This window comes from Aquila chrysaetos, chromosome Z (genome assembly GCF_900496995.4).
Source record: "Aquila chrysaetos chrysaetos chromosome Z, bAquChr1.4, whole genome shotgun sequence".
Taxonomy (NCBI): Eukaryota; Metazoa; Chordata; class Aves; order Accipitriformes; family Accipitridae; genus Aquila; species Aquila chrysaetos.
Window position 1 is genome coordinate 83,945,578 of NC_044030.1, and position 26,672 is coordinate 83,972,249.

At 41.6% G+C, this 26,672-nt stretch overlaps 1 protein-coding gene across 2 annotated transcripts in view; it reads right to left on the reverse strand.

Moving 5' to 3' along the window:
* Positions 1–4,160: 4,160 nt before the first annotated feature.
* Positions 4,161–26,672, reverse strand: part of SKOR2 (SKI family transcriptional corepressor 2) — a 34,878-nt gene continuing 12,366 nt past the window's right edge. For both annotated transcript variants that reach the window (XM_030005754.1, XM_030005755.1), the window contains exons 5-9: positions 21,092–21,157; positions 20,602–20,700; positions 15,687–15,754; positions 6,871–6,935; positions 4,161–4,926 (exon numbers count right to left, since the gene is read on the reverse strand). In XM_030005754.1, the coding sequence (XP_029861614.1) occupies positions 6,873–6,935; positions 15,687–15,754; positions 20,602–20,700; positions 21,092–21,157 (296 nt within the window). In that variant the 3' untranslated portion in view covers positions 4,161–4,926; positions 6,871–6,872. The remainder of the gene's footprint in view (positions 4,927–6,870; positions 6,936–15,686; positions 15,755–20,601; positions 20,701–21,091; positions 21,158–26,672) is intronic.

Below are 26,672 nucleotides of genomic sequence, written 5' to 3' on the forward strand. Positions count from 1 at the left end.
TTCAGAGACATTAAGGAAAAAGCAGTGGGATGCTTTGAATATTCCTGAAGGGGATCTATAACATCTTAATTTTTCTTTCTTTTTTATCCCAGTATCTGCCTCACTCCAAACTCAGTTTTGTGGAGAAGCTGGAGATCAGAGTGGGGAGCTGCAGTGGAGGAGGCAGCTCTTTTCCTGCAGGAACACCTTATCTCACGTGGATTGGGTGCAGTCCACCACTGCAAACTGCCAGCATAGATAAAATAAACCCAGTGAGACCAGGGCAACCAGCCAGGTGTGCACGTGGCCGCAGAGACACATGCCACAGGGCACAAGAATCTGAGGCATATGCAGGGCCTGAGCTCCTTAGTACGACTGTAGGTTATTTACCTGCTCTGCGATTTATCAGTGAATACTTGACCAGTAGTTTGGAGATGAAACACTTCGTATCAGCATATGTATCGAGGATAATCCTACTGTAGTGAAAAAGAGCCCTCTCAAAAATGTACTGAATAATCCAAGCCAGTTGAGTAAAATTGTTTCAAAATACAGTTAGAATCATAGAATGGGTTGGGTTGGAAGGGACCTTAAAGATCATCTAGCTCCAGCCTCCCTGCCATGCTCATCTGGGCATAAACGCCATGGACAAACGCCTTAGAGGAAAAAAGCTACAGAAGATGATAGGAAAATAGTAAGATGTCCTACAGCAGCTCTCCCAACTGTTTTGCTTAAGCAGAGTGATTCTGAAAGCCAGTGGGGTAAAAGTGGTTATCTAAGAGGGTCAGAGCAAATGCTAGGCTTTGTTTTTGTTAATTCCTTGTTGCTATAGCCTAAAAAATACAGGTTTGCTGGGAAGGTGCTACTTTTTTGTACACTGCAAAATTTATACAAAAGTTTTGGTACAACTGCCTTCAAGTTTTACATAAAAATTATGGGAAAGGAAGAATAAATTTTGAGGAAATCTGAACTTTAATGCCTCACAGAAGACAAAAGACACAAGAACAGTCAAGAGTTGATCAGTAGTACAAAAAAACCACAGAGATTTTATTTACTATTAATTAGCAGGGCCTTATCCTGCTTGCCATACCCAGTTCAGACAAAACTTCCAACTCTTCACTGTAATGCCTTTAATTCGCCTATGTGTGAGGAGATAGCTTTTTAGTAATAATCAAGGCATTTATTCATCAATATGATCGATCTCAAGAGCAGTAAATGCTCAGATATGCTGTCTGCTTCAAATAACTTGTTCACGATTCACTGGATTTCACCTGCCATTTCAGAACAAGGTCAACCAAAGGTAAAAACGGTCTTTGAGGGAGATGGTTTGAAGGCACCTAAAAGTACGGTCCAGAGAGAAGGTCTGTTCCCATGCTCTCGAGTAAGGGAAAGCACATACCTTCAAGCTTTTGCTTGGTGTACTTCTTCATCAACATAAATAACTGTGCTGAAGTATCTCAGAAGCAAATGAGGTTCAGTCCTAAGTCCTGGAGAGGCACCACCACGTCTGAAGGACAGAACTCAGTTTGGAGATGTTGTGGGCAGTTCACGGAAACCCAGCTCTGTGGGGAAAAAAAAAAGGACTGTCAATCGCTAATGAGCTTTTTGAATCTATTTATTGTTCATTCAAGCACCCAGGAAAATTCCAATCACAGCTCAGCGTGTAGCCCGTGCTGTGGTTTTTGCCATTCTGCACCCACACCACAAAACCCTTACCTTTCGGCTCGGGGTGGCCACATCCAGGCTGCCAGCGGGAAGAGCTGCGGGGTCTGGGTTGACTCGCCATCCATGCCGGGAACTGCTCCCCAGGACATCAGTGGGCTCAAACACAACCCTGCCAGGGGCCACTGCAACAATTTAACTATACAGGTGAGTTCAAGTCCAGGGGAACGTTAGTAAAGACACCGCCTTAACATATGTATACCACACATACAACCGTATCAACTACTGGGTAAATCATCCAGTATCCTTTTTTTTCTTTTCTTTATGACGCCAGCTGGTGGAAATGTTGAGGGTTGAGTCTGTGAAACACAAGGTTTTAATGGGATCCTCATCAATTTAATGTGTACAAACTTTGGCACAAGAGGAAAGCAAACAAAAAGCAACCGGCGATAAGATGCTTCCTTGGGTGTTTACTGAAGTAGATTTGTTTAGGCGGTGGCTGCTCTGTGTTTGTTTTCTAGGATCACATTCTTGAGCTTTATCAGTGTGAGAGATGATTTTTTAATTCAAAACACACCATTCATGCTTAATTCTGAAACATACATTCCATCTTAATATTTGCACTTATGGTCTCTAAATCAGTTACAAACCAGACAAGTGGTGTTTCCATTTCCTGACTGGGGAGTTTAGCGTAATGAACCAAGTGCAAACTGGACATTTCAAATTTGAATGTTCAATTTGAAACCTATTTGTTGCATACCCATTCTGTCATGTATGCATTTAATACACAGTTTCACAACTTAACAACATACAGATGTACTACTTACTTGCTGTGGAAAGTCACTGGGGAACATGATGGTCTGAACGCTGCTGAGCAGGGAGTAGAAAACAAATAAATCTGCTGTAGATCCTTCGTGTCTGCTCCCAGGCCTGAACAGGCTGGTTCTCAAATGGTGAGGGACAACGGGTTACTCTGCACGCCTGACCACATCCAGGAGCTCTGGCACTCAGAAGCCATTAGAGCAGTGATTTCTTATTGAGCAACGGGATTACTTTATGTCTGGGCAAAATTTTTGATCTATAGTGGTGAGACATTTTACCACCACACTACAGTCGAGTTCATTCATCACCGAAAATATCATGATGTCACTCCGTACTATAATCTATATAGTATCCTGTACCCTGAATAGTCTATGCAGCTAATTCTCCACCTCAAAAAGGATATAGCTGATCTGGAAAAGGCACAGGAAGCCTACAAAGCTGTGGGACTGCTTCTGTTGGAGGGACGGCTACGACTCTTCAACCTGGAAAAAAGACAACCAGAAAGGCTTAATAGATGCCTATGAAATCACAACTGGCATGGAGAAGGTGGACAGGGATTGCCAGTAGTCAATCAGCAGCTGGTCTCACCTGGTACAAAAAGCCCAGGGCATAAAATGAGGCTAACAGGCAGCAGCTCCAAACAGCAGAAGCTGTTGGTTTTTTAACTCACAACCTGTATTTAAGCTGTGGAGCTTATTGCCATAGGATGCTGTAAGCTGCTAAAAGTGTGCCTAGGTTTTAAAAAGTCACTGGACGATTTCATGGAAATAAAAATCCATTGAGGGTTATTAAAAACAAGACATCATGTCTAGATCAGAAAACCCATGAGCCGTAAATCATTAAGATGCTAAAACAATATTCTGGGAACGTCTCTCTAACTGCTTACGTGCTTTTACAAGGTATCTGATTTCATCTACTATTGGGAACAGGGTAGTAGCACAGATGAACTTTTGGTCTGACCTGGTCCAGCTTTTCTGGCGCTTTCATTGCTTTTTTCCACGCTACAAAAGCCATAATGCTGCCAGTTCAGCAAGTCTTGTGTTTGAGTCTTGTCAGCTCACCTACTACAGGAGCAAACTACGCAGGGAAGGGCACGAAAACAGGCTGTGCCCTTCCTCCCCTGCCTTCCAGATCTGTCAGGCTGCACCAAGGAACCGTAAAGCCAGCTGGTTTAATCTCCCGAGGATTTGTTGGGAACGAGGGGAATATTGAAAGAGCAACTTCGCGACGCATCCAAATGCCGGGAGTGGCTGAAACCGCTTTCAGATGCTGGTGGTGCTGTATTGGTGTGGACGGTCTTCTACACAGTCGTATGCTCAGGGGTGACACCGTGCTTGGGACTGAGACCTTTTGCATGAAGATGAATTTCACTCAGGAAAGCCCTGGCAATCGGGCTGTTGCACATCATCGGGAAAAGACCTGGAAGACTACGGCTGCGGTCTTCGGAAGTCAACTGACTTTGGCATGTCTCCCTTTATTTCTGTGGGTCCACAAGGCACTTCCTGAAATTCCACTAAAGGTACTTCCAAACATTTTCTAAATAACCAGAGGCAGAGGATTTCTGCCATGAAATACTTCAACACGTTATTTGTGAATTAAAATACTTCTAAAAAGGTATTATTGGGGATAAATTTCCCAGTTCTTTTCTTTAGTGGAAGAAGCATAGTATTAAATTACAGGGAAGCTCAACTATTATCTCATAGTTTTCTTTTTTTTATTATAGACTTTTTATCCACATGAATGATAAAGAAACTACAACAGAGTTAAATACCTTTTTTGATAACAGTGATTATATTCTTAATTACACTCAATATTAAATTGTAAAATATTTCCAGAGGAGTACAATCGTAATTCATACAGCAGGCAAAATACCAGAGGAGGAAAGGGCCGAGGGAGAGGGGTGTGACAATTTCCAGTCTGCTTTTAAAAAGCACTGTGTATGGCTAACGCTGCTCCATCCATCCATCCATCCATCCACCCATCCATCCATCCAAATGTGGTTCTGGCCCATCTGGTAAGACGCGCATTTCTTTCCATAAAACAATCACTATTCAAAAGCAAAAGATGAACTGGCAGATGTTGTCAGTGTTTGTGGCGCTGAAAGGATCCACAGTTCCTCTCACAGCTTATCTGTACGATTCATCGAAAGCATTTTCTCTATCAAGTTCAGTAGTCCTTCTAAAAACACAAAGACTTAAACTTTGGTACCACCAAAAAAGATCCAGGACAGGCATTTTTTGATTTTTTTTTTTGTTGTTTTGTTTTTACTAATAAATGGCTGCTACATTCTATTTTACATGGTTGTCCATGATGCTTTGAGGTCACTTGTCCTTGGGTTCAGAGGAACCTGATTTGTTTGTTCTTTAAATTCCCAAGCCCTTCCATTTTCTCAGTCTTTACACAAGTCAGGTTTCTGAGTGGTGGGTTGCAACTTACAAGGTAACAGCTGCAAAAGATCCTGTGCTTCTGGGAATAAAAAAAAAGACAAAATGTTACCAATACTAAGCCCAAGTTTGAGATTTCTTAACTCACAGAATTACAATATTTATTTACAGTCCTTGAAAAAGGGATACATATAAGTCACCTGCTCCACCAGCATCCTCTGAGACTTTGCTAGTTAGTATCTGTAGAGTCATGTGGAAATACTCTCATTGAAGATGAAGTGCAAATTGTAACTGGCTGAAGTATGACTAAACACAACAAGACCTGCTGTGGAAAGGAACACGAAGCCCAACAAGGGTAGCCGAGAAACACAGAGCATTAATTGCGTGGTTGCTTTGCAACAACACAGGGTCTTCACCCCCTTGGTGTACTGTGTGGCTAGGTATGTGCACACACATTTCTTCTTGAGGCAACTCTTTTCTGCTTGGCACATTGAGTATCTGAAATTGCTCCTGAACAATATAGTTGCGATTCTCTGCTTGACTGATTTAGCTTAGCAGTTAAGTAACAACTAATCTTTCAAAAGCACTAGGGCCTACTTAGAGAAATCCCTGTTGTCTGCAGGGATGGTGTGCCACTGGAAACAAAAACAGCATGAGAAACACATCCATCCTTCACACTCTCAGCAAAGAAGCAGGAAATGCTCGTAGCTGTGATGCCAGCACCTTCCTTGCAGGGATTGTCAGCTGATGAAAACCTGATGCTGGGAACAAACGGTGCTGTTCATCTGATGCTGCCATCCTCGGGCAGACTTTTATTGTAGATCAGTGCTTTGGACAAGGCGCTCAGGGCAGAACCCGCTGCTTCTCATCTGAGGAGGCATACTGTTTTATTCAGGATATTAATATCACTGAAGTTATTTTAAAACAGTGCTCAGATTAATGTAGACTCAACTGGAAAATGCTGGCAGTCAGTAAGAAAGTATGCAAAAGAGACCAACTTGATGCTTAGATTAATCTCCTTATCTCAGTGGGTGGAGCTCAAGGCCACAGACACTGGTTATCTGGTTAATCTATACTTACTCCTAAAGTTTTTAAGTACCTGCTTCTTCCATAGCTCAGGCAAACCTCCATCATCTATACCATCAAACCCTTCTCAGATGCCCCAGACTTTCTCTTGAATACCTCTCCTTTGTGCATTACTGAGATCTCTACGTATGAATAGCTCTTGTTTTTCTAATCCATCTACTCCACCTCAGGGATTTTTTTCAGTGAATCCACAAGCCAGATTTCATAGCGTAATACAGTAGCAGGGCTACCGGCTTTTTGCCTCTCTGTCTCCAAGCTCTAATCTTCTCATTTTACCAGAAAAAAAAGAGAATGTTGTTTAAATGTTAAGGCTTTAGCACATGAAACTGGAATCTCCCAAGCCATTGATGATGGAGACAGTGTTTCTTCTAACTGAATGCTTCTAAAAAACACTCCTGAAAAATGCAGTGCTGGGTCTAGGAAGACCCTGCACAGGGGCAGAAGGGTAATTGCCATCTGCAGGAGACTGAACTACAGAAGATAGTGTCGATGTAGTTCTGTAAAGCTCCCAAAATACACTGCTGTCTCCTGAAGCTGAAGAAGCTCCGTTATGGGCAGAAAAATCCATCCCTACCTGCCCATGCGTGAACTTTTACTGCATTGTGAATGCCAAGGTATTTCCCTCCTGCCACTGAAGATACCTGACCTTGACGCCACTTTCCAGTGCCAGAGAGTAGAAGCACATGCTCAGGTGATTAGGCTTGGATTCACCCAACGGTCAACTCTCAACACTATGGCCTACCCCTGTGAAGCCTCGTAATTCCTGTGACGTGTCAGTTATGAGCTCTAGACTGTAGCACACCACCTCCACAGACAGAGCTTTTAGACCGGAATCAGTAACATCAAGCAACAGAATGATTCTCTTAACTCCTGCAATGCTGCAAAGAAAAACCCGTCGGCCAGGTCAGGCAGAATCAAGTCTCTTCTTTCACAAGCTCACCTTTAGCTTTTGCTGAGGTGTGCACCGAGCTTTTCTTTCCTGATCAAGCTTGCTGCATAGGGAATCTGCAATGACACAGAAACAAAGCCACTGCTTTAAGCCAAGGTTTGGCTAACAAAACGTCTAAGCTGGAGTCCCTGCAAATGAAAGGTTTTGTTTGCCTCCCTATATCATCTCAGGAAACAGTGCCTTAAATTAAAGGATTGAACTCTTTACAAAACTACAAGAATGTTGAAGCAGAAATAAAAACAACAGAAGGATCTTAAAATCCAATGTAAAGGATGTCTTCCAATGTTTTGTTTCTATCAGTTGCTGACAAAAAGTAAAGCCACCACCCATTCTGCTACCTGTGAGATGACAAACATCAGCTGTCTGTAACAGAGCAGGCAACACACTGATCTCCGCACAGCCGAAATACAGCAGGTTGGGAGTATTCAACTTCATATATTTATATCACCATAATTAGGAAATTCATAATAGTTATCTCTGACTTGCACCAATCTGAGCGAAGCCACTGAAGTGGAACAAATAATTAAAGAAAAACAGAGAACATAGGCATATCAGGGAACATAGTTATATTTAGAAACAAAGTGGGATGATGTGCTCACTGGCTACTGGGAATACAGTACAGGGCTGCTCTTTTTCAATGCTGGGCCTTTAGAATGCAACAAAACTAAATTGTTCTGAGATTTCTCCGTAGCTGGGAATCCAAGTGACTACAAATTCACTATTCTTTGATGCTGCCTCTTGGAGGGACTCTTGGAGGAATTCAGGTTGGGATCAGAAAATCTATGTCCCTACGCTCCTAGGCGCTGCTGCACACCGAGGTGACCTGCTTCTGCTGTCAGGCACTCCAGAATATATTCACAAATAACATCAAATATGTTACTGCAAGCCGAAAAATAGGCTGGGCTGAAGTCAGGAGCAAGGCCTTAAGCTGCGCAAACAGCAAAAGGAACAGACAGGCAAATGCACAGAGTTCAAGCAACCTGCTCCACACACCTAATAACATACTAGAAGCATGTGAATTTGCATCCATATCCACTGACTATATACCTAACATGCGTTCTTGTCCATCCCTGTTTTGGTTTTAATTACATTATGCCCACAGTATGTGAGGATGTTTCTGTGAGTTGTGCTCAGTGTGTCTCTGGGCCGGTGTGAAGCGCAGTATCTGCGGTGTCATCTCTCCATCCCCGCCTTCCTTAACAAGGCAAAGAGCAGGGAAGGCTCAGGATGAGAGGAAAGAAAGGGGCATCTGCAGCTCAGGAGCTAACCCTTTCATGTCTCGGGACAATCTGATGGAAAGCAGCAGCACCAGAAAGCAGCACTGTCTGCAGAGATGAGCTGTCTGGCTCAATGAAAGCAGAAGCCTTTCACAGGGGCATGCTGCTTCCCCCACTACATAGACCTCGGAAAAGGGGAATGTGTGTACATGAACTGAGAGGATCAAACTACCGATGACCCGAAAAGACCCAGGATCCAGGTGTTTTGCCTGACTACTCTTATAAACTCTTACCCTTGACAGAAGCTAAAAGCTATCAGGAAGCTTGCTACCAGGTCCCCCACAAAAAAACCAGAGCTCTCCCCTTCACCAGGTCCTCGAACAGAGCTGCCTTCCAGGGCATGGTCTTTGCAAAGGCTGGAAAACTCTCCAAACTGTAGCAGAGAGCAGTATGCAAAGAAACTGTTTACCTGATCACCCATTTCCATGGTTTAGATTCAAAAGGGAGCTACAAACAACCTGCCTGAATAAGCACATTTCAGCTGAGACCCATGATGCTTCACCAACTGCTTTCTTCCTCTCTCCCACTCACAAGGGCCAACAGGCAACATCAGTTTGCATGGCCGCCAATTATGTAGGACATCTCCCAAGCCGTACTGACCTAGATAATACAAAGGGGTACATTCTGTCAGAAATTAACTGTTCTTAATCCACTTCTCTGCTATATTTGGCACATCAGTGTCTGTTCAATGTGTGTTGGTTTATCCATCCTCCTGGTAATAAATGAAACTGGGAGAGGTGGGTGTTCAATAGGGAAATGACTACTTTCTTAATGAGTTAAATCACCTACAATGTCATCTTCTACTTTTGTTACTGGAAGAACATTTGGTAACTCTGGTGCTGCGGTGGAACAGTATTAAGGGCTCTTCATGACAATACAGTCCCCTTTTGTGCATCCATGGTGACTGTTGTGATGAAGATAGGATCAGCACACAAATGGGCATGAAGATCCCATGTGTGGCCCTTATCAAAGGGTGTACGCTCCTGCCAGCAATAACAGAAGTTCAGATAGTTCGGTTTTAAGTAGCAAGCAATCGGTTTCTTATGACTAAGTCCACATTAATAGGAAATACATCACAACAGGAGCAGATCTGCAGGGTGCAGGAGAAAGACCCAGTGTCCATACTGCATTTCTGTTGGGTTTTTTTTCTTCAGGCTAGGTCTAGTCTGGTCCCAGGTACTGCTCACCCATTAAGAGCTACAGCACACTCCTGTGTGCACTTCTGGAACACATTCCCGTTTGCTTCATCTGGAAGGAATCCAGTTTGCAAGCTCCAAGTCTGCTCCATAGCACAAACCAAAGCACAGATAAGCAGACAGGATTGAGGATTCATTTCTAAAGCGCATGTCTGATCCCTGCAACACTTGGCCATCAAAGCAGCTTCTGTACATGATCCTCTTTTGAAGATTTCACCTTTGCATCCCATCTCTAGGTGGGTACACAATGACACATCACCCTGACTTCTGTTGCTTGAAGAAGGGATCTTCAGTACCCCAAAACACTACTCTCAGGCACTTAGTTAAACAATTCTCATTTCCAGAGAGCACACTTGAGACCTCAGTCAGAACACTGTCCAGCCAACACAGCCCTTCCAAATGCAAAGCATATTTATGCAGAAAAGGAGAGAGATGTGCAGCTGAATTGCCACTGGAAAACTACAGTCTCTGCACACATGGCGCTTCTGGATAGAACAATGCGTGGGATTAAGCAGAAGAAAAAGCATGCACTGAGCCTTTGACAGCTGGAGGAGGAATCTAAGTGCCAACGGCATGTCTTAGAGCATGAGTTTCCACTATTGCCCTGTGAAAGTATTTATAGCTGTGTGGGCTGAGTTCAGAGACTCTTTCCTCCCGGGTGGGTATTGGCATGTGCTCAGGACAGCGTACCGCTCTGCACAGGATGCAAGGCAACAGAGAGTCACAGCTGGAGCACACAGTCTCAATCCTATGCATTTTTAAGTAGTGGAAAACACTAATACCATAGAAAAAGGATTTTCCACACAGGCAATAGCAGAGGCTGGCTTGTGGCTCTCTAGTACATATGCATCCATATTTGATCAGAATTTCTGTAGATTCTAAAGGAAAGCAAGCTTTTACTTCTGTTTTTAATAACTAGTAATTCTACAAGGCATGCTTTTTCTTTAACATTTGAATTTACTGGAGAAAGAAGCGCAGCTCCATCCTATTAACCCGAGGAACACCCAAATGCATTGTCAAGATACAAGTTTCGCTCACCTGTCTTAAAAAAGCAGACAGTGGCAAACAAAATCCTGCTGAAAATAGTACTTGTCAGCTCACTTTTCTGTACACAGTCAGGGATATGTACACTACCTTTGGCATCAAAAGGACATATTCCCAATTTGTGCCACTAAATCTGGAGGGGAATTCCACCAAAAAATCAAATTAAGATAAGAGAACATATAGAAACAGACCTGCAGTATCATCCCAACTGCTAAAGCACAGAATAAGAAATTAATGAGAAAAAATATAAACATCTCTCTGTTTTGGGAGCGGGGGCAAAGTAATGAAATCTGCTTTGGAGTCTGCAAGACACAGTAAACACAGAGTTCCAGAAATGCTCTTTTACCTGTTATTATTTGGGTGTCAGTGGACAGGCACTTCAGCACAAGATGCAGCTCAAGAAATCCAAAAGCTGCTGAACCAACGTTTGCCTCTAACATTCTTGTCAAGGTCAATCAATCTAGCTGGACCACTTTAAGCAGAGGACCAAAACAGAAATCCCAATAAAGCACTGCTATTTCCTATTTCCACTTTTTGAATATGGAGTGACAGGCATGCAGCGACCAAGGTCTCCACACATAAAAATGCGGGTATTCCTTGTTTGTATAATGAATACATTAGTTGTACAAAGCACCTACATTCCATATACAACCTAAAATAGGAATTAAACCTACTGGTGCTTTTCTTAATTACAGAAGGACCCAGAGGAACATGATCTCATACCTCTGAAGATCTACCAACATTACCACATGGTAGATTTTTAGTTCTTTTAAACACTCTGTATGAATCTTTAAAGATCAGGGTGAAAGATGATGCAGAGATAGAAACCAGTTTTGCAGGTAGATAGTTCTCAATTTATTTTATTGTCTGCCTCTGAAGAACACAGTGGATTCAAAGCAGCACTAAGAGTAGAAGGCCATCAAACATGAGAGGACTTCCAACTGGATCCAGTTCTGAGCTCTGAACATTATTATCAGCTCAAAGTTAGGCTAGTGAGGGCGAAGTCAGTTCATGGGAGTATAAATAAATTAAAAAAAAAAAAAACAAAAAACAAAACCAAACACAACCAAACCAACACTTTCCACTTGAGCTGGAAATACAAGGGACTGCCTGAGCAATTCACGTTTCTAACATGTCTCAAAGACCTGCTGTCTTCTACCCCTATGTAAAATTAGTGGGATTGATCACTACCTGATCTTAGTTATCTAAACCACAATGGCAGGGTGACGAACACCACCTTAGCTTTTCCTGATGGACAAGTTACAACTGTGGTCAGCACTTCCTGGGAACCTACAAACTACTTGTAAGGGACCCCTGAAAGGACATTAAGAAAAGCTAGCCTGTTTACAGGAGCTTAAATTTGCTGCTTGGTGCTCTACTTCTCTGTGGCAATGTTTTAGAGGGGTTCACAAAAACATAAAAGGATAAAAATCATCATGCTGGGAATGCTGCTTCTGATCTTTTTCTCCCACCAGGCAGCTAGGAAGAAAGTTCATGCTTTTTAGATTTGATCCACCAACACGGTTGCTCAGAAGACGGTATCAGACAGATACAGAGTCTCACGCAGGAGCTAACTCAGTGCTTTGTTAGGATGGCTGGGCTGTCTTGACAGATGAATTCTGGTCACAGAACTCTAAAGGCAGGTGAGCTCTTCTGAGGCCATATCACATGTGGCATGTTAGAATCTACCCCAACCTGCTGGGCAGCGATTTCTTCTCAGTGGCCCTTTCTGTCCAGCTTAATAAAAGCAGCCAGACGATCCATGCCTAAAGTAAAATATGACCTCCAAGTACACGTGCTGTACTTAGCCAATTTGGGAGACAGCACTTTGTAGGAGGAAGCAGTGAAAAATGCATTCAGTGATTTAAGATCCATTTTCTTATTAAATATGACGATCGGTTGCTTCCTGGCACTTGGCCTAGAGCTTGGCACAAACAGGTTGCGATACTTCCTGGTAGCTGCTCCAGACACTCTGACCAACTCCTTTCTCAACAGAAATTGCTGATGGCCGCACAACATCCCACTGCTCCAGCTACCTACCAAGCCAGGTTATGTCCAAAGAAGCCAACATCCATCACAGAGGTTGTAACAGAACACGACCCACCCTCCATTTTCCCAGTGATCTGAGCCTGACTCCTGACTTTCAGGAAGCCATAAAATATTTTTTTTTAAAAGTCCGGAGCAGACAGAGCATTAAAATAAAAGCCCATTGATTAAACATTGCTTTAACTGAGGCTTTTAATGAAGAATATTAAACCCAGGTCACTCCCAGGCGCTGGGGGTGCAGTGACCGCCGGGGAGCGGCAGAGGGCACCCGGAGCCCATGCCAGCACCCCCGGAGCTGCCACCCCACTCAGCGCGGCCGGCCTCCACGCGTGGCGATTTATCATCGCCTTCTGCATTGCAGTTTCACAATGTCACCCAAGAACTGGGAGAAAAAAGCGTTACGTTCCGTGGTCAGTGCTGGCTGGGCACGAAGCACTACCTTCAAGCAGTCCTTTTCTGTGTAACAGTCAGGTTACATGGGCGTTCACACTAGAAAGTTTTCAAATACAATTATATTTGGTTAATTTTTTCATGCTTAGGGTCAGCTTGTAGTACTCCAGACATTTCTGACACATCAAACACGCCAAGGCTTATTTTAAAGTCTGACTACTCAGTTATGCAGCCTGAAGAATTCCAGTTCAGGGTGAGTGAAACTATCGTTACAGCAAAACCTGCCTCTGGTACCCACTGTTACAAAAGATGCGTTCATGATCATGCACGAGTCTTCAGGAAGGATTAATTCAAGTTGTATAATACTTTGGCAGTGAGAAGAGCCAAAAGAAGCTGACTCTGTGCATTTATATTGTTTGTAAAATTTAAAATGCAATCATGCCAAGTTCTGTGGCTAGTTATACCAGTAAACTTTGAGTTTAATACTACAAAGGTATACACCTATGAAGCTGTAAGTAAAATTAAGATTTAAGTATGCATTAAACACTTCTCCTTTTCTCTTTGCACTTCTACGTTAACAAGAAAATTATGTGTGGGCAGCTCTGTTAAAGCAATAGTACAGCGTCCCATGTACATAAAAACAAAACAACCTGCCCCTGTTAAAAACAAAACAAAAACAAACAAAAAAAAATCAAAAGTAACCATGCTTTTTGTGTATTCTGCACCAAAAGTTTTAATTCATCCATGCCATAGCCCAAGAAGGCCAAAGGAGTTCTATCGTTAGCACATTCAGCTCATTAATCTTAATTCCAGATATAAACATACAAAATATATTCACATGAAGGAATTAAAGTAACTGCAGGGATTATGACATCAAAAGTGCTGACTCCATTTCAGTTATCAAGGAAAACATCATTGAAGATTTCTGCACCTAGCTTGAACAAACACACTGGTTATTTGCAGCAGTCTCTCAGTTCTTCATATGCAAACATCCTTTTATTGGTCTCACTGATACACAACCTGCCTCACCGACATCCGGAGGGATACCCAAATGTGAGCATAAAGACTTACTGATCATTTGACAACATTTCTGTTAATGATAATTAAACTCAGGCAGCCACAGTGAGTGAAGAGGTCCTGAATTGTTGGTGCAGTACATTAAATGTTGAAACTAGTCTCTCTAAGTACATTCAGCCAGCTCTGTTTAATGATTAAGTGACTATTAGTCTTTCTGTAGCATGCATCAGTAAGTGAAAAGGGTGTGAATTACATGATCGTATTTCTTTCCTTGCCTGAGAAAAAACACTACACTGAATCTTGTGATTTCTCCACTTGTAAATCAGAAAAACCACCACACCTGGCTCACAGGAGGTCTGGGATACCCACTTTCAGAAAGAACTTCACAACTGGGCCACAAAGTGAATGGCAGAGATGATCCATTCTCTCCCTGGGAGGGAGACTGACTTAGCTCCAAGTTCAGCTGATGCAACAGATAAAGGCTGAAGGGGACCCACAAACTTTGTGCTTAAATGTGCTTCACAGCAGGAATCAGGCAGGTCACCTGCCTCAAGTTCAAAGCAGCAGGGGAAGTACTTTTCAGGATGACATCCTAATTACCATCTTCTGTGACAATGCAATTCACAGATCGAGCCAAACTCCTTGCCTAGCATCAGGAGACAAAGGGGAACACAGTAACAACTGGACCCGTTAAAGGAAAAGAGTGGAGACCAGCAGCAAAAAATCTCCAAAGATGATCTGGACTTGAATAAACAATCTCCTTCAAGCACCCTCCATCTCTCATTGAAATCTCTGAAGTCAGCAGGAACACGAAGCAGGAATGTTCGGCAGCTCTAAAAATAAGGCCACTCCTAAATGCCTCCAAACATAGGTGCACAAGTTTGACAATCCTGGCCTTCAGCTTTATTTTTATGTCCTAACCCATCAATTAGAAAATGACGCTACCAGAAGGCTGGACAATGCCTTCTCCGCACCAGGGTCTGTGACAAGCACAAGGAAAATTTAGATGCTTGAGCACAGGGCTGATTCAGGTAAGTGGGGATATTTGGCAAGCCTGCCTGAAAAAGACCCTGTTGAATGTCAGACTGATCACAGAAAAAGCACTAGCAAAACAAGCATTAGCTGACAGCCTCCCATTCGTTACGATGCCCTGCTCTTAAAACCATACTAAGCAGTATCCAAGTAAGAAACAGCTTCACGTACTCCACCCCTTTCTTGTACTGGATTAAGTATGTCAAGTTTTCAAAACAGCACAGTTGCATGCAATGATCTAGAATTGCACTAACACACACAAAATCCCTCTTGATTTTAAAATAATAAGCAACAGACCAAACAGCAATGTGTGCCTGCACTGAACTGTGTTTTGGCAACTCGATCCTTTACTGCTGAGTTAAGCACTTCTTCTAGTGGCTGAAATTTGAAAAAGACACATGCCAAGGTTTATTTGCCAGTGAGAAGCTGGCCTCGCACCGATTCCCTACCGAGGGTCAAAATGCACCCCTCGGCAACTCGTACAAGGTAGAAACATTTAACTGCTTAAGGTTTACTGATTCAGTCCTCACATTTCTCTCTGAAGAAGCACCTCTTGGTGTCAAGTCAACGCATTTCGTTTAGTTGAAACATGAAGACCCATCTGGTTACTGTATGAAAGTAAATCTCCAGGTAATTAGACTCTAAACCAGCTGAGGATTGCATGCTTCCGTCTTGCTAAGTATAAGGTAATATGAGCTCGGTAATAGTACATCTGCATGGCTCACGGACGAAAAGTTTGAGGAATGCATTTAAAAAAACATAAAGCGACAGTTTGTAACATTTTTAGCAGAGAAGGCAAACTTACAATTTGTAGCTGCTGTACCATTTCTTCTCTGTATGCCAGTTCCCGCTTCATCTGATCTTGGAAATTATCTGTAGAAGGTGGAAAAAAAAGTAGATGCACTAATTAAAACAGAGACCACACAGCAGAATTCATATAAATCAAATGAAATCAAACCAAATCATGACTGAGGAATTTTGAAGCACTACAAAGCCCTTCACCCAATTAAAACACATGCTTAACAAAAACTTCTTCACTAGTAGAAGACACTGTAGACAACAGAAAAACTTTGGAAAAATCAGATTCAGCCACTTCCCCAATTAGCAAATGTAGGCTGCTAAGTTTCTGTTGCTAGCATTCATTCTCATAGTGATTTCCTCTGCAGACTCTGCAGTCATTAGTCAAACTTCTACCAACACTGAACAGCAAAAACTGCTCTTCTCTGCTTTGGCATAAATCTGTTGACGTCAATAGGGATGCCCAATATGTGAGAAAGCATTCAAGGATGCAGGATTTGATTTGTAGTTTGTAACATAGCGCTGACGGCTTTGAACAAAACTCAGACTAAAGCTCCATAAACAGTGACGTGGATGTCAGAAGGAAGTCAGAAGGGGAAAAGTCTTTGAAAGACAGATCCTGGACAGCTGGGTTACAGCATAGGCCAGCCTTCCTGCTCCAGTAGCTCATCCTTCCCTTATTTTCCTCCTCAGTAGCCATTTCAGACAAAACTTCATTTGGTAGGAGATTAACTGCTGGTCTGTGCTCCGTAACATTGCTGTTGGAGGGTGGGAAAAAGACAGAAAAATATAAACAAAACTACTGACAAGAAGCAAAGAGTTTGGAGGGTTGCATGATGGGAGACCTGGGTGCACTGATGGACTATTAAATGGAAGAGGGAAGAAAACCCTCACTGCAACCAACATCATTTTGATCTGGGAAACAACCTTGTCCTGGACCGTGGGAGCAGCGAGGTGAATGCCAACAGAAAACAGCATGGAGCACCTCAACACCCAGAGCCTGGAGAAGGGCACTAAAAGGCCAGGGCAGCTAAAATGGTTTATTTACCACTAACAATTAGAAGAGTTAAATAGACATGTTGGTTGCTGGGACACTAGTCCAGGACTCAGGAAGCCTGGGTTCAACACCTGCTCTACTGGACTCTCTGCATCTGTCTCTCGATGCCTCCTTTCATACCAGTAAAGCAGGAATAATAGCATTGCTTCATCTGCCAAGCGCATTGGGAGGATTAATGGATTAAAGGACTGTGGGATACTTCGATAGCACAGTAATGCTACTCACAGAAATACCTAAATTGCAATGGAAAGATTTGAGCCCAGGTGAGAATGAGCGGTTCCTATTAATACTTTGTGTGCTGCTGCAGTGCTGGGAGCTCACCCACTCCCAAACCAACTGCACAGCCTCGCCACGACTTATCAACCCCAAAAACATGAGCAGGAAGGCAGTGAACAGCCATGGCATGACACAGTGGAAAGGAAGGATGTACCTTGCCCGCGGGGAAAGGGGATGTGTCCCCGTCAAGTGTTCACATGGGAAGGGGCTAGAAGAAAGTACAAGGGGGCAGAGCTCGTCCTCATCTTCCTCACAAGAATTTTTCCCTCTCTGAATGATGAGCAAAAGTTGTTTAAAAGGCAAGGAGGCACTTTAGGACAACAAGAAAATAGCAATGAAACAAAGAAAGAGTGAGAAAATTTGTCAGGCTGAAACCATCAGGAGTCCAGCACAACCACATAGAAAAGGACATGATGATAATACCTAAATTAATTTCTTCAGATTTCAAGTAAATGCCCACAGATTTTTTTCATCTTATTCCCTCTATTCCAACTCGACAAGAAAATGAAGCTGACAGAAATAAAGTAGGTTTGTAATTCCTTTCTTGCTAGCCAAAAGAGCCATGCAGTATAAAAAGGATACCATCTCCTGTCTTGTCACCAAAGGCTGATAGATTTGCGCTAGCTACTATGTAGGTCCTCCAGTTTCACTCCTAGTAGGCTATATGGAGCCATTTTCCTTCTCTCCTCAACAATTTCCTCCCGACTGCCTCTTCACAGGCTCATCACCTCTCAGAACAAATAGCTCAGAAATCTTGCTCAGTCCTGCACTGCAAATGTCCAAGCTCACAGTGGAAATGAGGTGTTAATGGTAAGTTTAGAGTCTTTTCCAGCAGCATTTATGTGAGTCTGAATGCTTACAGACAAAGCCAGGAGCAATACCCAAGAGAAAAGATATGAATATTTAAATAGTTTTCTTAAGAGAAAATTAAATACTTTAACTATCCAGACTACATTTCCGCCATTGTATTACCACGCTGTTAAATGCAGCTGGACAAAATGCATGCCAGCCGACACCAAAGGTACAAACCAGAGAAGGATTCTGGGAGAACACACTGTCATCATGCACAGGTGCTCATATTTCTATCAGGACAGCAAATTCTTTCATTTTCTTCAAGTGATCTGATCTTTTTTATTTTCTTCGAGTGATCTCTGCATTGAGAGACCTTACATGCAAAGAAAAACCTCATCTGCAGCTTTCAAGTACAACAGCAATATAAAAAATATGAATAAAAATTATTAATCCATCAATACAATTTTAATTTTACCTCAACTTTCCTCTAGTTGGATCTCCAAAGACTTCTCTCCCTAGCTCCTCCCTATCCAACACCACCACAAGCAGTTAGTAACTTGGGTAACCTAGCAAAACAAATAGTTTCTAATACCTGACCTAAACCAGCAGCCCCGTTCAGCAGCAAGAGCCTGGAACAGACCCCATCTCTTTTGCTGGAACACATACTGCTCTAGAGGACAAACCGCACTTATCTTGGATTTTACACTTACTTGCTTTACAAAGATCCTTTTTCTTGTGTTATTATATGTGGAGGAGGGGGTTTTTTTGGTAAATCTAAATCTGTAAATAGGTTTTACGGTCACTTGTATATATTGTTTATAGCACATTGTCTGTTTTCTATTTTAATCCTGAAGAAAATTGACCACTACTTTGTGGTACACTGAAACCACATATTTTTCAAGCCGACATACACAGTTGCCACTTCCTTGGTCGGCCGTACATGTTCTTTTCTTTTATTTGAATTATATTTCATGTGGTTTAATTGCAGTGTTTATTTACATGGCAATGACAGAGCATTAATTTTACTGTAGAAGAACAAAAGGATAAATGAGTGACCTGAATGGCAAAACTCCAAGATGCCATTTCGCCAATACCACACATCAGTGTTTTGATCTACACAAATTATTTGAAAATTACCTCACTCCCAAACCCAAGTAATGACTGAATTTATACTGAAGGATGAGGTTATCCTCCTTTCATTAATATCTGTATCACCTCAGGCGGCTCTTCTCCTTTATTTATGAAGCTGTCTACATCTTTCAATATTTGGGCCAAAGATGGAGTCATTCCCAGAGTCCTTGCACTTCCTTCCTTCCCTGAACTTACTCTATCTGATGCTACAGAAAGGGGAAAAAAATGTGTTTTCTTTAAATAATAGGAAAATGCTGTCTGTGTTCCCACCTTTTCCTGCAATGCAGGGAGGTGCAACATTCCTCAGCTTGCGGCAGTGGGTTTTGGTTGACTGACTTACCTCAGGGGTACTGGCAATACTGGTTTTTGTCCCTGGAGTTTTTATGAAGGAACTCAGAGGACTAACAAAATAGAGAGTTTCTGAACTCTTCAAGAAACTATGATAAACCAACACGAGGGAATTTTGAGTTGAGTGCTGGTCAGACATTTCAGTCATGCAGGATTTAAGTTAGCAAATGGCAGAAGAGCCTGACAGTCAGTCTGGGAAGGTTTTAACTTATCTATCTTGGCTTGCTGCGAGTCAAGTAACTCCGCAGTGCTCCATCCGCGTACGGTCTCACAGGAAAACAGGGACAAAAAGGGAGAGTTTTTAAAAGCGGAGTTTAAAAAAGAACCCACAACATCGACATTAGGAAAATATTGAATGGAGATACCGTCAGAGCTCTTTTAGACTTCATGAAGAAGCAAAAGGTGGGCTCAAACATGCTTCTTCCTTTAGGTTCCATTTAATACTGAAATGGGGGGCTGTCTGGGCAGGCAGCTGCAGAGCTGTGACAGCCAGGCATGGGGAAGCCTGCATGACAGTACTGATCTCTGCGTGCTGCTGTGTTACAGATGGGCAGAGAGAGCTGATCACTCCAGCTCTCCAACACTACATTCACTGCATATTGGAGAGCCCTTACTGTGTCTTCTACCTTGTCCTGATGTACATGGGATTTCTCCTGGAAGCACACTTATCCCTGTTGCTGCCAGTGTAATTCAAAAGGCCTCAACCAAGAGGTCTTTTTCCATATCCCTGTGTATGCAGTTCAACTTTCTGGCAGCTCCACGAAAACCCTTCTAAGTGTCCATTTTGTTTCGTTTAATTTAACACATGCCCAGCACATTCCATCACCCCTGGATAGCAGCACCCCGCACATCAGCCGTGGTGAAAGGGCCATCTCAAATACCCCATCTCAAGAGCAAAAATCCAAACAGGTGTTTCTACTCCTTAAACACAAGCCAAATCAATTCTCCGGCATCAGCTAGAACCGTCTAAAGTTGACTATGAAGTACCTTGTTTTCAAAAGCCTCCTAGAAGCTAGTCAAGACCACCACCGACATCGCTGTACCTGAAGAAGCCCCAGACACGTTTCTGTCTACTCACTGTATTCAATGTTATCAAACCCAGTAAATTATACACCAAAACAGACATTTACCTTCAGATTTTCCCTACAAAAGACCTTCCTGGGCAGCCTGAAAAGCCACAGCAGAAGTGCCATCAACCTCAGCAGAACTAAGCCAAAGATCCTGGCAACACAACTGAGAACATACCTCTCCCATTTTAACAATCTGACAACAACCAACCACTCACAAATAACACCAAAACCACAGATAAGTGTCTTACTGAAGACTGGGAAAGATGCATTTCCTTTCAACACCTGGAATTCCTGTTCTAGTCTCCTCCGTAAGTCGATCTGTTCAAACAAAACCTTCTGGAGTTCCTCTAACAAAGAGAAAAGAAAAGTGGTTTTGCTAATCTGTATAAATAATTCTTGAAAGAACAGTTGCAGAGCAATTCATTACTGTAAGACAAAATATTTTAGCAGTTATAAAAAAAAAAAAAAAGTGTTGCATAGACCTACAATAGATTTTGTGCAGAAAGCCATGAATATAAATCAATGTAATATATTATTTTAAAGTATTATATTACAGTGTCATGTATTGATTGATATATATGCATTAATCTCAATTATATCCACCCAAAGGTCCATATATTATTCATATGTTACTTGACAAGCTTAAAATATGGTGCAGAACAAAAGTGCCCCCTATTATCCTCATATTCTATTAAAACAAAGCAGTTTTATAATGTAAGAGGCCCTTATTTATTTTACCTTTCCCCATGTTTTCGACATCCTTCTTCAGTGAATGAGGTGAATTTGTTTCTTGTGTGTGTTCGCCTTAAAAAAGAAAAAGAAAAAAGTTATTGATTTACTGATACTGCTTTTCATCAGTATTGTGCTTACTACCCAACTGCTTCAGAGAACCTGGAGTGAAAAAAATATACAGAAAGAGTAAGATTGAGGTTTATCTACATATCTCTCGGTGTGTAGCACAAATATTTGCAAGACTTTTATTTGCTTCTAGTTTAGTAAAGTATCTACCTACACCATGGCCCCTCCTGCAGACAAGACCCGATATCTCCTCAGTACCTAGGAGAGCTAGTTCCTCTTGCATGTTGTCTGCTGAACTGATCCCTGCTTTCCCTCTAGCCCCTCTTGAAGATGCTCTTATCGGAAAATGACCAGGAGCAAGCTGAGAAAGGGGTAGAGCCTTCCCTACAGTCTCACCTCCTCTCCTCGCAACGGGAAGTCCATGCTATCTAGCTGGGCAGGAAGGACCCTGTTCCAATATCCACAGGCAAAATCCTTTTTGCAGCAGCCTCTTTGCCTACATCAGCTCTTTAACTTTATCATGTTCTAGAGCTCTATGGCATGGCCTTGTTGTAACTGGATATAATTTATATCCAGCTGAGATAAAATTGACATTAGTGGTATTTGAATCTAAAGGATACACCTCTGAGGTCAACCAATTCAGAGACTTCTGTCTTAGGTTGCTCACATAACTTTTAATTATACAGTAGTAAAGAATTTTCTAAATAACAGAATTTCACTATTTCCAGATATATACATGCTACTTCTTTCAGTCTTTTTCCTTTACAAATAAAATAAAATAAAATACATCTTCACAAGGTGTTAAGTTCACCTGGATGACAGTTTGACTTAAAATATGAACCTTCTGACAGATGGTATTATTTTCATTATCCTCTGGAACTGTGAAATTTTCCTCTAATTTCTATGAATAGAAACAAAAAGCTATGAAAAAATGTTTTTGAAAGAAAAAATACCACTTTAGCAGAAATTAATGGGAGATTTTCTGTTATTTACAGCTGAAGTAGAAATGGACTCTCAATAATTAAGAAAATATTTGGTAAATAACCAATTACTGAACTAATTGGACTAATTCTTATTTTAGTCCAGCCAGTAAATACACATCATTAACTCTACTGATGAGTAATCACAAGACAGACATACATGTAAAGCCACTCATGTGTTAATGTCTTTGGAATAAAGAGTCATGGAGAATATACCTTGGGATTTTTTTTAAATAAAAAGCCATAGCACTGAATAGGTCACCGCACAACAAGTAAGAGAGCAGCTACTTAAAAAACTCGTACTGCCACCATGCATTTGATAGTAGGTCATCACAATAAGCTCATTTTAAAGTTGAATTGGAAAGTCTTGTTTTAGATGCAGTCAGAAATCTTTCTGGAAAACATTTATTTCTGTTTTTAGAAATCAATGCATTCTTATATCCAGTAAAACCTGAAGTCACAGTGTATGAAACCTATCCAATAGCTATGCATTTTAGCATAGCTCTTCATTCCTTAACAAAAAAAAAAAAAAAAAAAAAAGCAACCACTCATTCAGGCATATACATTTACACAGCTGATATCTGGAGCCAACAATTCCATTTTAAAAATCTGCTTACGTAACACAATGATTAAAAAAACCCATTTTTGTATTATATTTGATATAAACAAAGTATTTTCTACAAGTCAGTTGTCTCACCACACTAAAAGAAATAGCAAGCTTAAAAATACGTCACCTTTTGGGCAGTGGTTTGAGGTGTTTCCATAATGTAAAATGGTCTTTTTTTTTTTTTTTTTAGTTAACAATTCTGTTTTAAACAGGACTGCTAACAAAAGTATTCTGTTAGATAAATTAGAGTACACAAAATCAAAAAGAAGGAATTTAAGTTTAAGAATGGTATTTATTGAATTACAAATACTAGTATATTTTTCCAAACAATTTCTTTCATTGAGGCATTCTTTTCTGAACGTTTTCTGTGCAACTTTGAGGGATAACAGACTCACAGACAGAAGGTGAGTGGATTTTTCAAGGGGAAGGAAGAAAAAGGAGAAGATACTAGATCCTAGCAGAGAGCATGGCAGCAACATAGCTTTTTGCCACTTGCTCAATTGAGCTTTCGGCACTGTATGGTTTGAGGCTGCCGAACTGCCGGGACTGAAAGAACTGCATCAAAATGAAAATAAAGGCATGTAGCATGAAGAATAACTTCTCCAGCACCTGCAGCTTCCCTACTAAGCTACCGAAAAGGCTTATTAGAAAATCCCCCATCCTTGTCCCCGAAAGAAGTAAAGAACAGGATGGGAAAATTGAAGGTATTATACGGCAAAACCCAGCATATACAGTTTTAAAGAATAACTGCATTTTTAAACCGCTTTCTGATGTTCAAAAAAAGCCTCAACATTATTATTGTTAACAGTAGTAATAATCAGATGGGTTTCACCTTTCCAGTCCCCCTGAAAATGATAATCAGGAGTCTGCTCTTCTCCAGTTTTCCGTACTTCCCAGAGGCCTCATCATGCGTTGTGTACTGTTCTACCTTAATTGAAAGGGAGGAGGTATTGAATATTTAACCAGCTTCCTTTCTCTTAAATGTTAATTAAAAGCTAAATAGGTGTTTAAAAACAAACAAACAGAAAGCCCAAAGAATTTTAATCAGTCTAAGAAAAAATCACTTCCCCTTCTAATAGCTCCACCATAACTCTCTTGGGCCTTGTCTACACACAAACTTGCAGCAGCATTTAAAACAACAACACTGAAAGCTGTGCAGCCCCCCCTCCCCGGTACGGACACCTAGGTTTTCTTTATGAGAGGCCTACTTCAGTTTATCCAGAAAAAAATTAAAGCATACCTCAACCGCCTATTGGCTAGGGGGAAAGGGGGATGAAGTATTCATAGCCAGTTTAAACTGCCTCAGCTAAAGCTTTTGGTACCTCTGTTCTTCCCGATTAGCTCAGGTGCGCAGACGTTATTACTCTGGAATAAAGGTACACGGGTTGTATTTTACACAAACAGCTTTCTTAACCTGGAATGTGAACCCATGGAGGAAAGCAGAAGTGATGCCTGTAAGTAGACACACCTCAGATTACTTCATCAGTACTCTGAAAACCAGATGTCCCAATTTGTACATTGACACAATCTCCGCTCTTGTGATGCCACCATTTTATTAGCTCTATACCCACTGGAGTGGTTAAGATTTGAATTTTTAACACAAGAAAGAAACAGAAACTTTTCTAAATTTATTCTCCTCAAAAGGAATGCACATTACCCTCCTTGTACAAAACCAAACCAGACATAGCCAGGTTACCTCTTCATGCTGTGCCACCTAGAGCAATCTCCCGCAATCCTTCCTCGGGAAGCTCTCAAAGCGCTCTTCAAACAGCTAAAAATTTCCACGCTGGCCCGGACAGCTCAGCTGTGTCAACAGGCAACTGGCTTGCCCAGCGCAGAGCTCCGACGGACCAGGAATATAACTCTGCTCTCCTGACTCTCAGCCCTGTGCCTTGTCCTCAACTCGTACTCTCTACAATTCTCACTACATCCGCAGTGCCAGACCGCATCAACCGAAATCATCCACTCGGCTGTGTCTCAGCATCAGCTCTATTATTCCTGGACAGTACTTCAGTATCGCAGAGCATGCCACGTTTGCCAACCAGCTCTGCAGCTCACTCCTACCAGGTGAGCTTTACCATTATGAGGCCCACATCGGTAGTCTGCTGTAACTTAAACATCCACCGGTATTTTTAGCTGGAGAGAACTCTGTGTGCAGACACAAAGATCGCAGCAGTGAAGATGTCGGCATCTTCTGAGTATAAATATATATATATATATATCCATTTTAAAAATACAGGCAGACGTGAACCGGCAGACCTTCAGAGCTACAAAGGCTCCATCTGTATTTGAAATTAATGACTTGCTTTAAGACACACATAGTTCTTGCGTATGTCCTGAAGAAATCCTACCCGTACTGAAAATATTCATGCATTGTGCATATTCATGCTGCTTTTTGGGGGAATAATCAATAGGATAATCAGGACTTGGGAAAACATGCCTATTTTAGGAAACTCAAAAAGCATCTTCAAAGTGCTTTTCTGTACTGGGGCTGATACACGTCTTACAAAATCTGGAGCTTCAAATGTTAATTTGCCCCAAAAGTGGTTTAACTTTAAAACAAACTAGTTCTTTTTTTGCATGGATAAAGCCTTAACCTCCATTTAAAGTTTAAAACAGGAACATCTGATCAAAGAACATCCACGTTGAAGTACTAACAGATAGAGGAGAAAACAGCTTCAGGATTTCAAACCGGATGTTCAAAAACTGTGACCAACTTAAAAATATGAAATGTTTTAGAGAGACAACAAATCAGCTGGCTTTTGGTCTGAACCTTATGCATACATCTGGGAAGTATTTCATAACTTTATTCTAGAAGCACGAGAACTAGAAAATTTCTAATTCTCAGTTTGTTTTAAATGGAAGGTAATATTCTCACCAGATTCCAGAAGATGGGGCTTTAAAAAAAATCCCAACACACCTAATATTGTAAGACTTGCAAAAAAAAGAAAAAAAAAAAAGAAATTCAACAACGTTCCACCCTCTTTTAATAATTCAAAGAGAGCTCCTGAGCTCCGTAGTAATAATAGAAGAGAAAAGAGACAGGAACAGTAAATAAGGACCCTGTCCTACAGTCCGTCTGCAGTTTTGTCTGTCATGCAGATCCATGTATTCATGCACAATCTTATCTATTAATATGCAATGCTGGGTCCCCCACCTGAAACTTCACCTTGTCTTCCCCCATTTCAACTTTTAACTTCTTTGCTTTTTTGCAAACACCGTCTGTAAAAAACATTTCATGTCATTTAACTTCTGGATCCAATGCTTTACCACTTATCCCTGTAAAGACTACACAACCATCCAATCTGCTACATGTAAGAAACGTTGGGCTGTTTTCAACCCTCTACGAAGTACTGTAAATCTACAGTCGTTGCACCAATATTTGCAGAGTTATTCTGCATATATATTTAAGAGTAAACGAAAGAAGAATCTGGCTCACCGTTTCTAGCCTGAATTTTCCTGACCTGCCTGCCAAAACATCTTTTGCAAATCAAAAAAACAAAAATAGGGAAATTGTAACAAGATTTGAGAAGCTGACTTCTAGCTGTTATTAACACCCAATTTTAAAGTTCCCGTTTCTCATTAAAACAGATAAAAAAATCAGATTGGGTGGGGAACAGCTTACAGTACTCAACCTCTCTGTAAGAAATAGGCAGTATTTGCAAGGCAGCCCTGCAACGCTGTGGCGTGCCAGACACACACAGCTCTTCTACCCTTCAACTCCAGCTGCTGAAGGAGGGTCGGGATGGCAAACTGCAGCTTTCCCCCAAAAATGGACCAGTTACATAAGTTAGTCACAGTTATCTTTCAAAACTGCCATGGGATTTTGAATAATTTTGAGATCTTTCCAAGCACTGCCTGACAGAAGAGGAAGGGGGATTTTCACCCACAGTATACCGGCTATGCAGGATGAATGGCTACAGGGTCTTCAAGC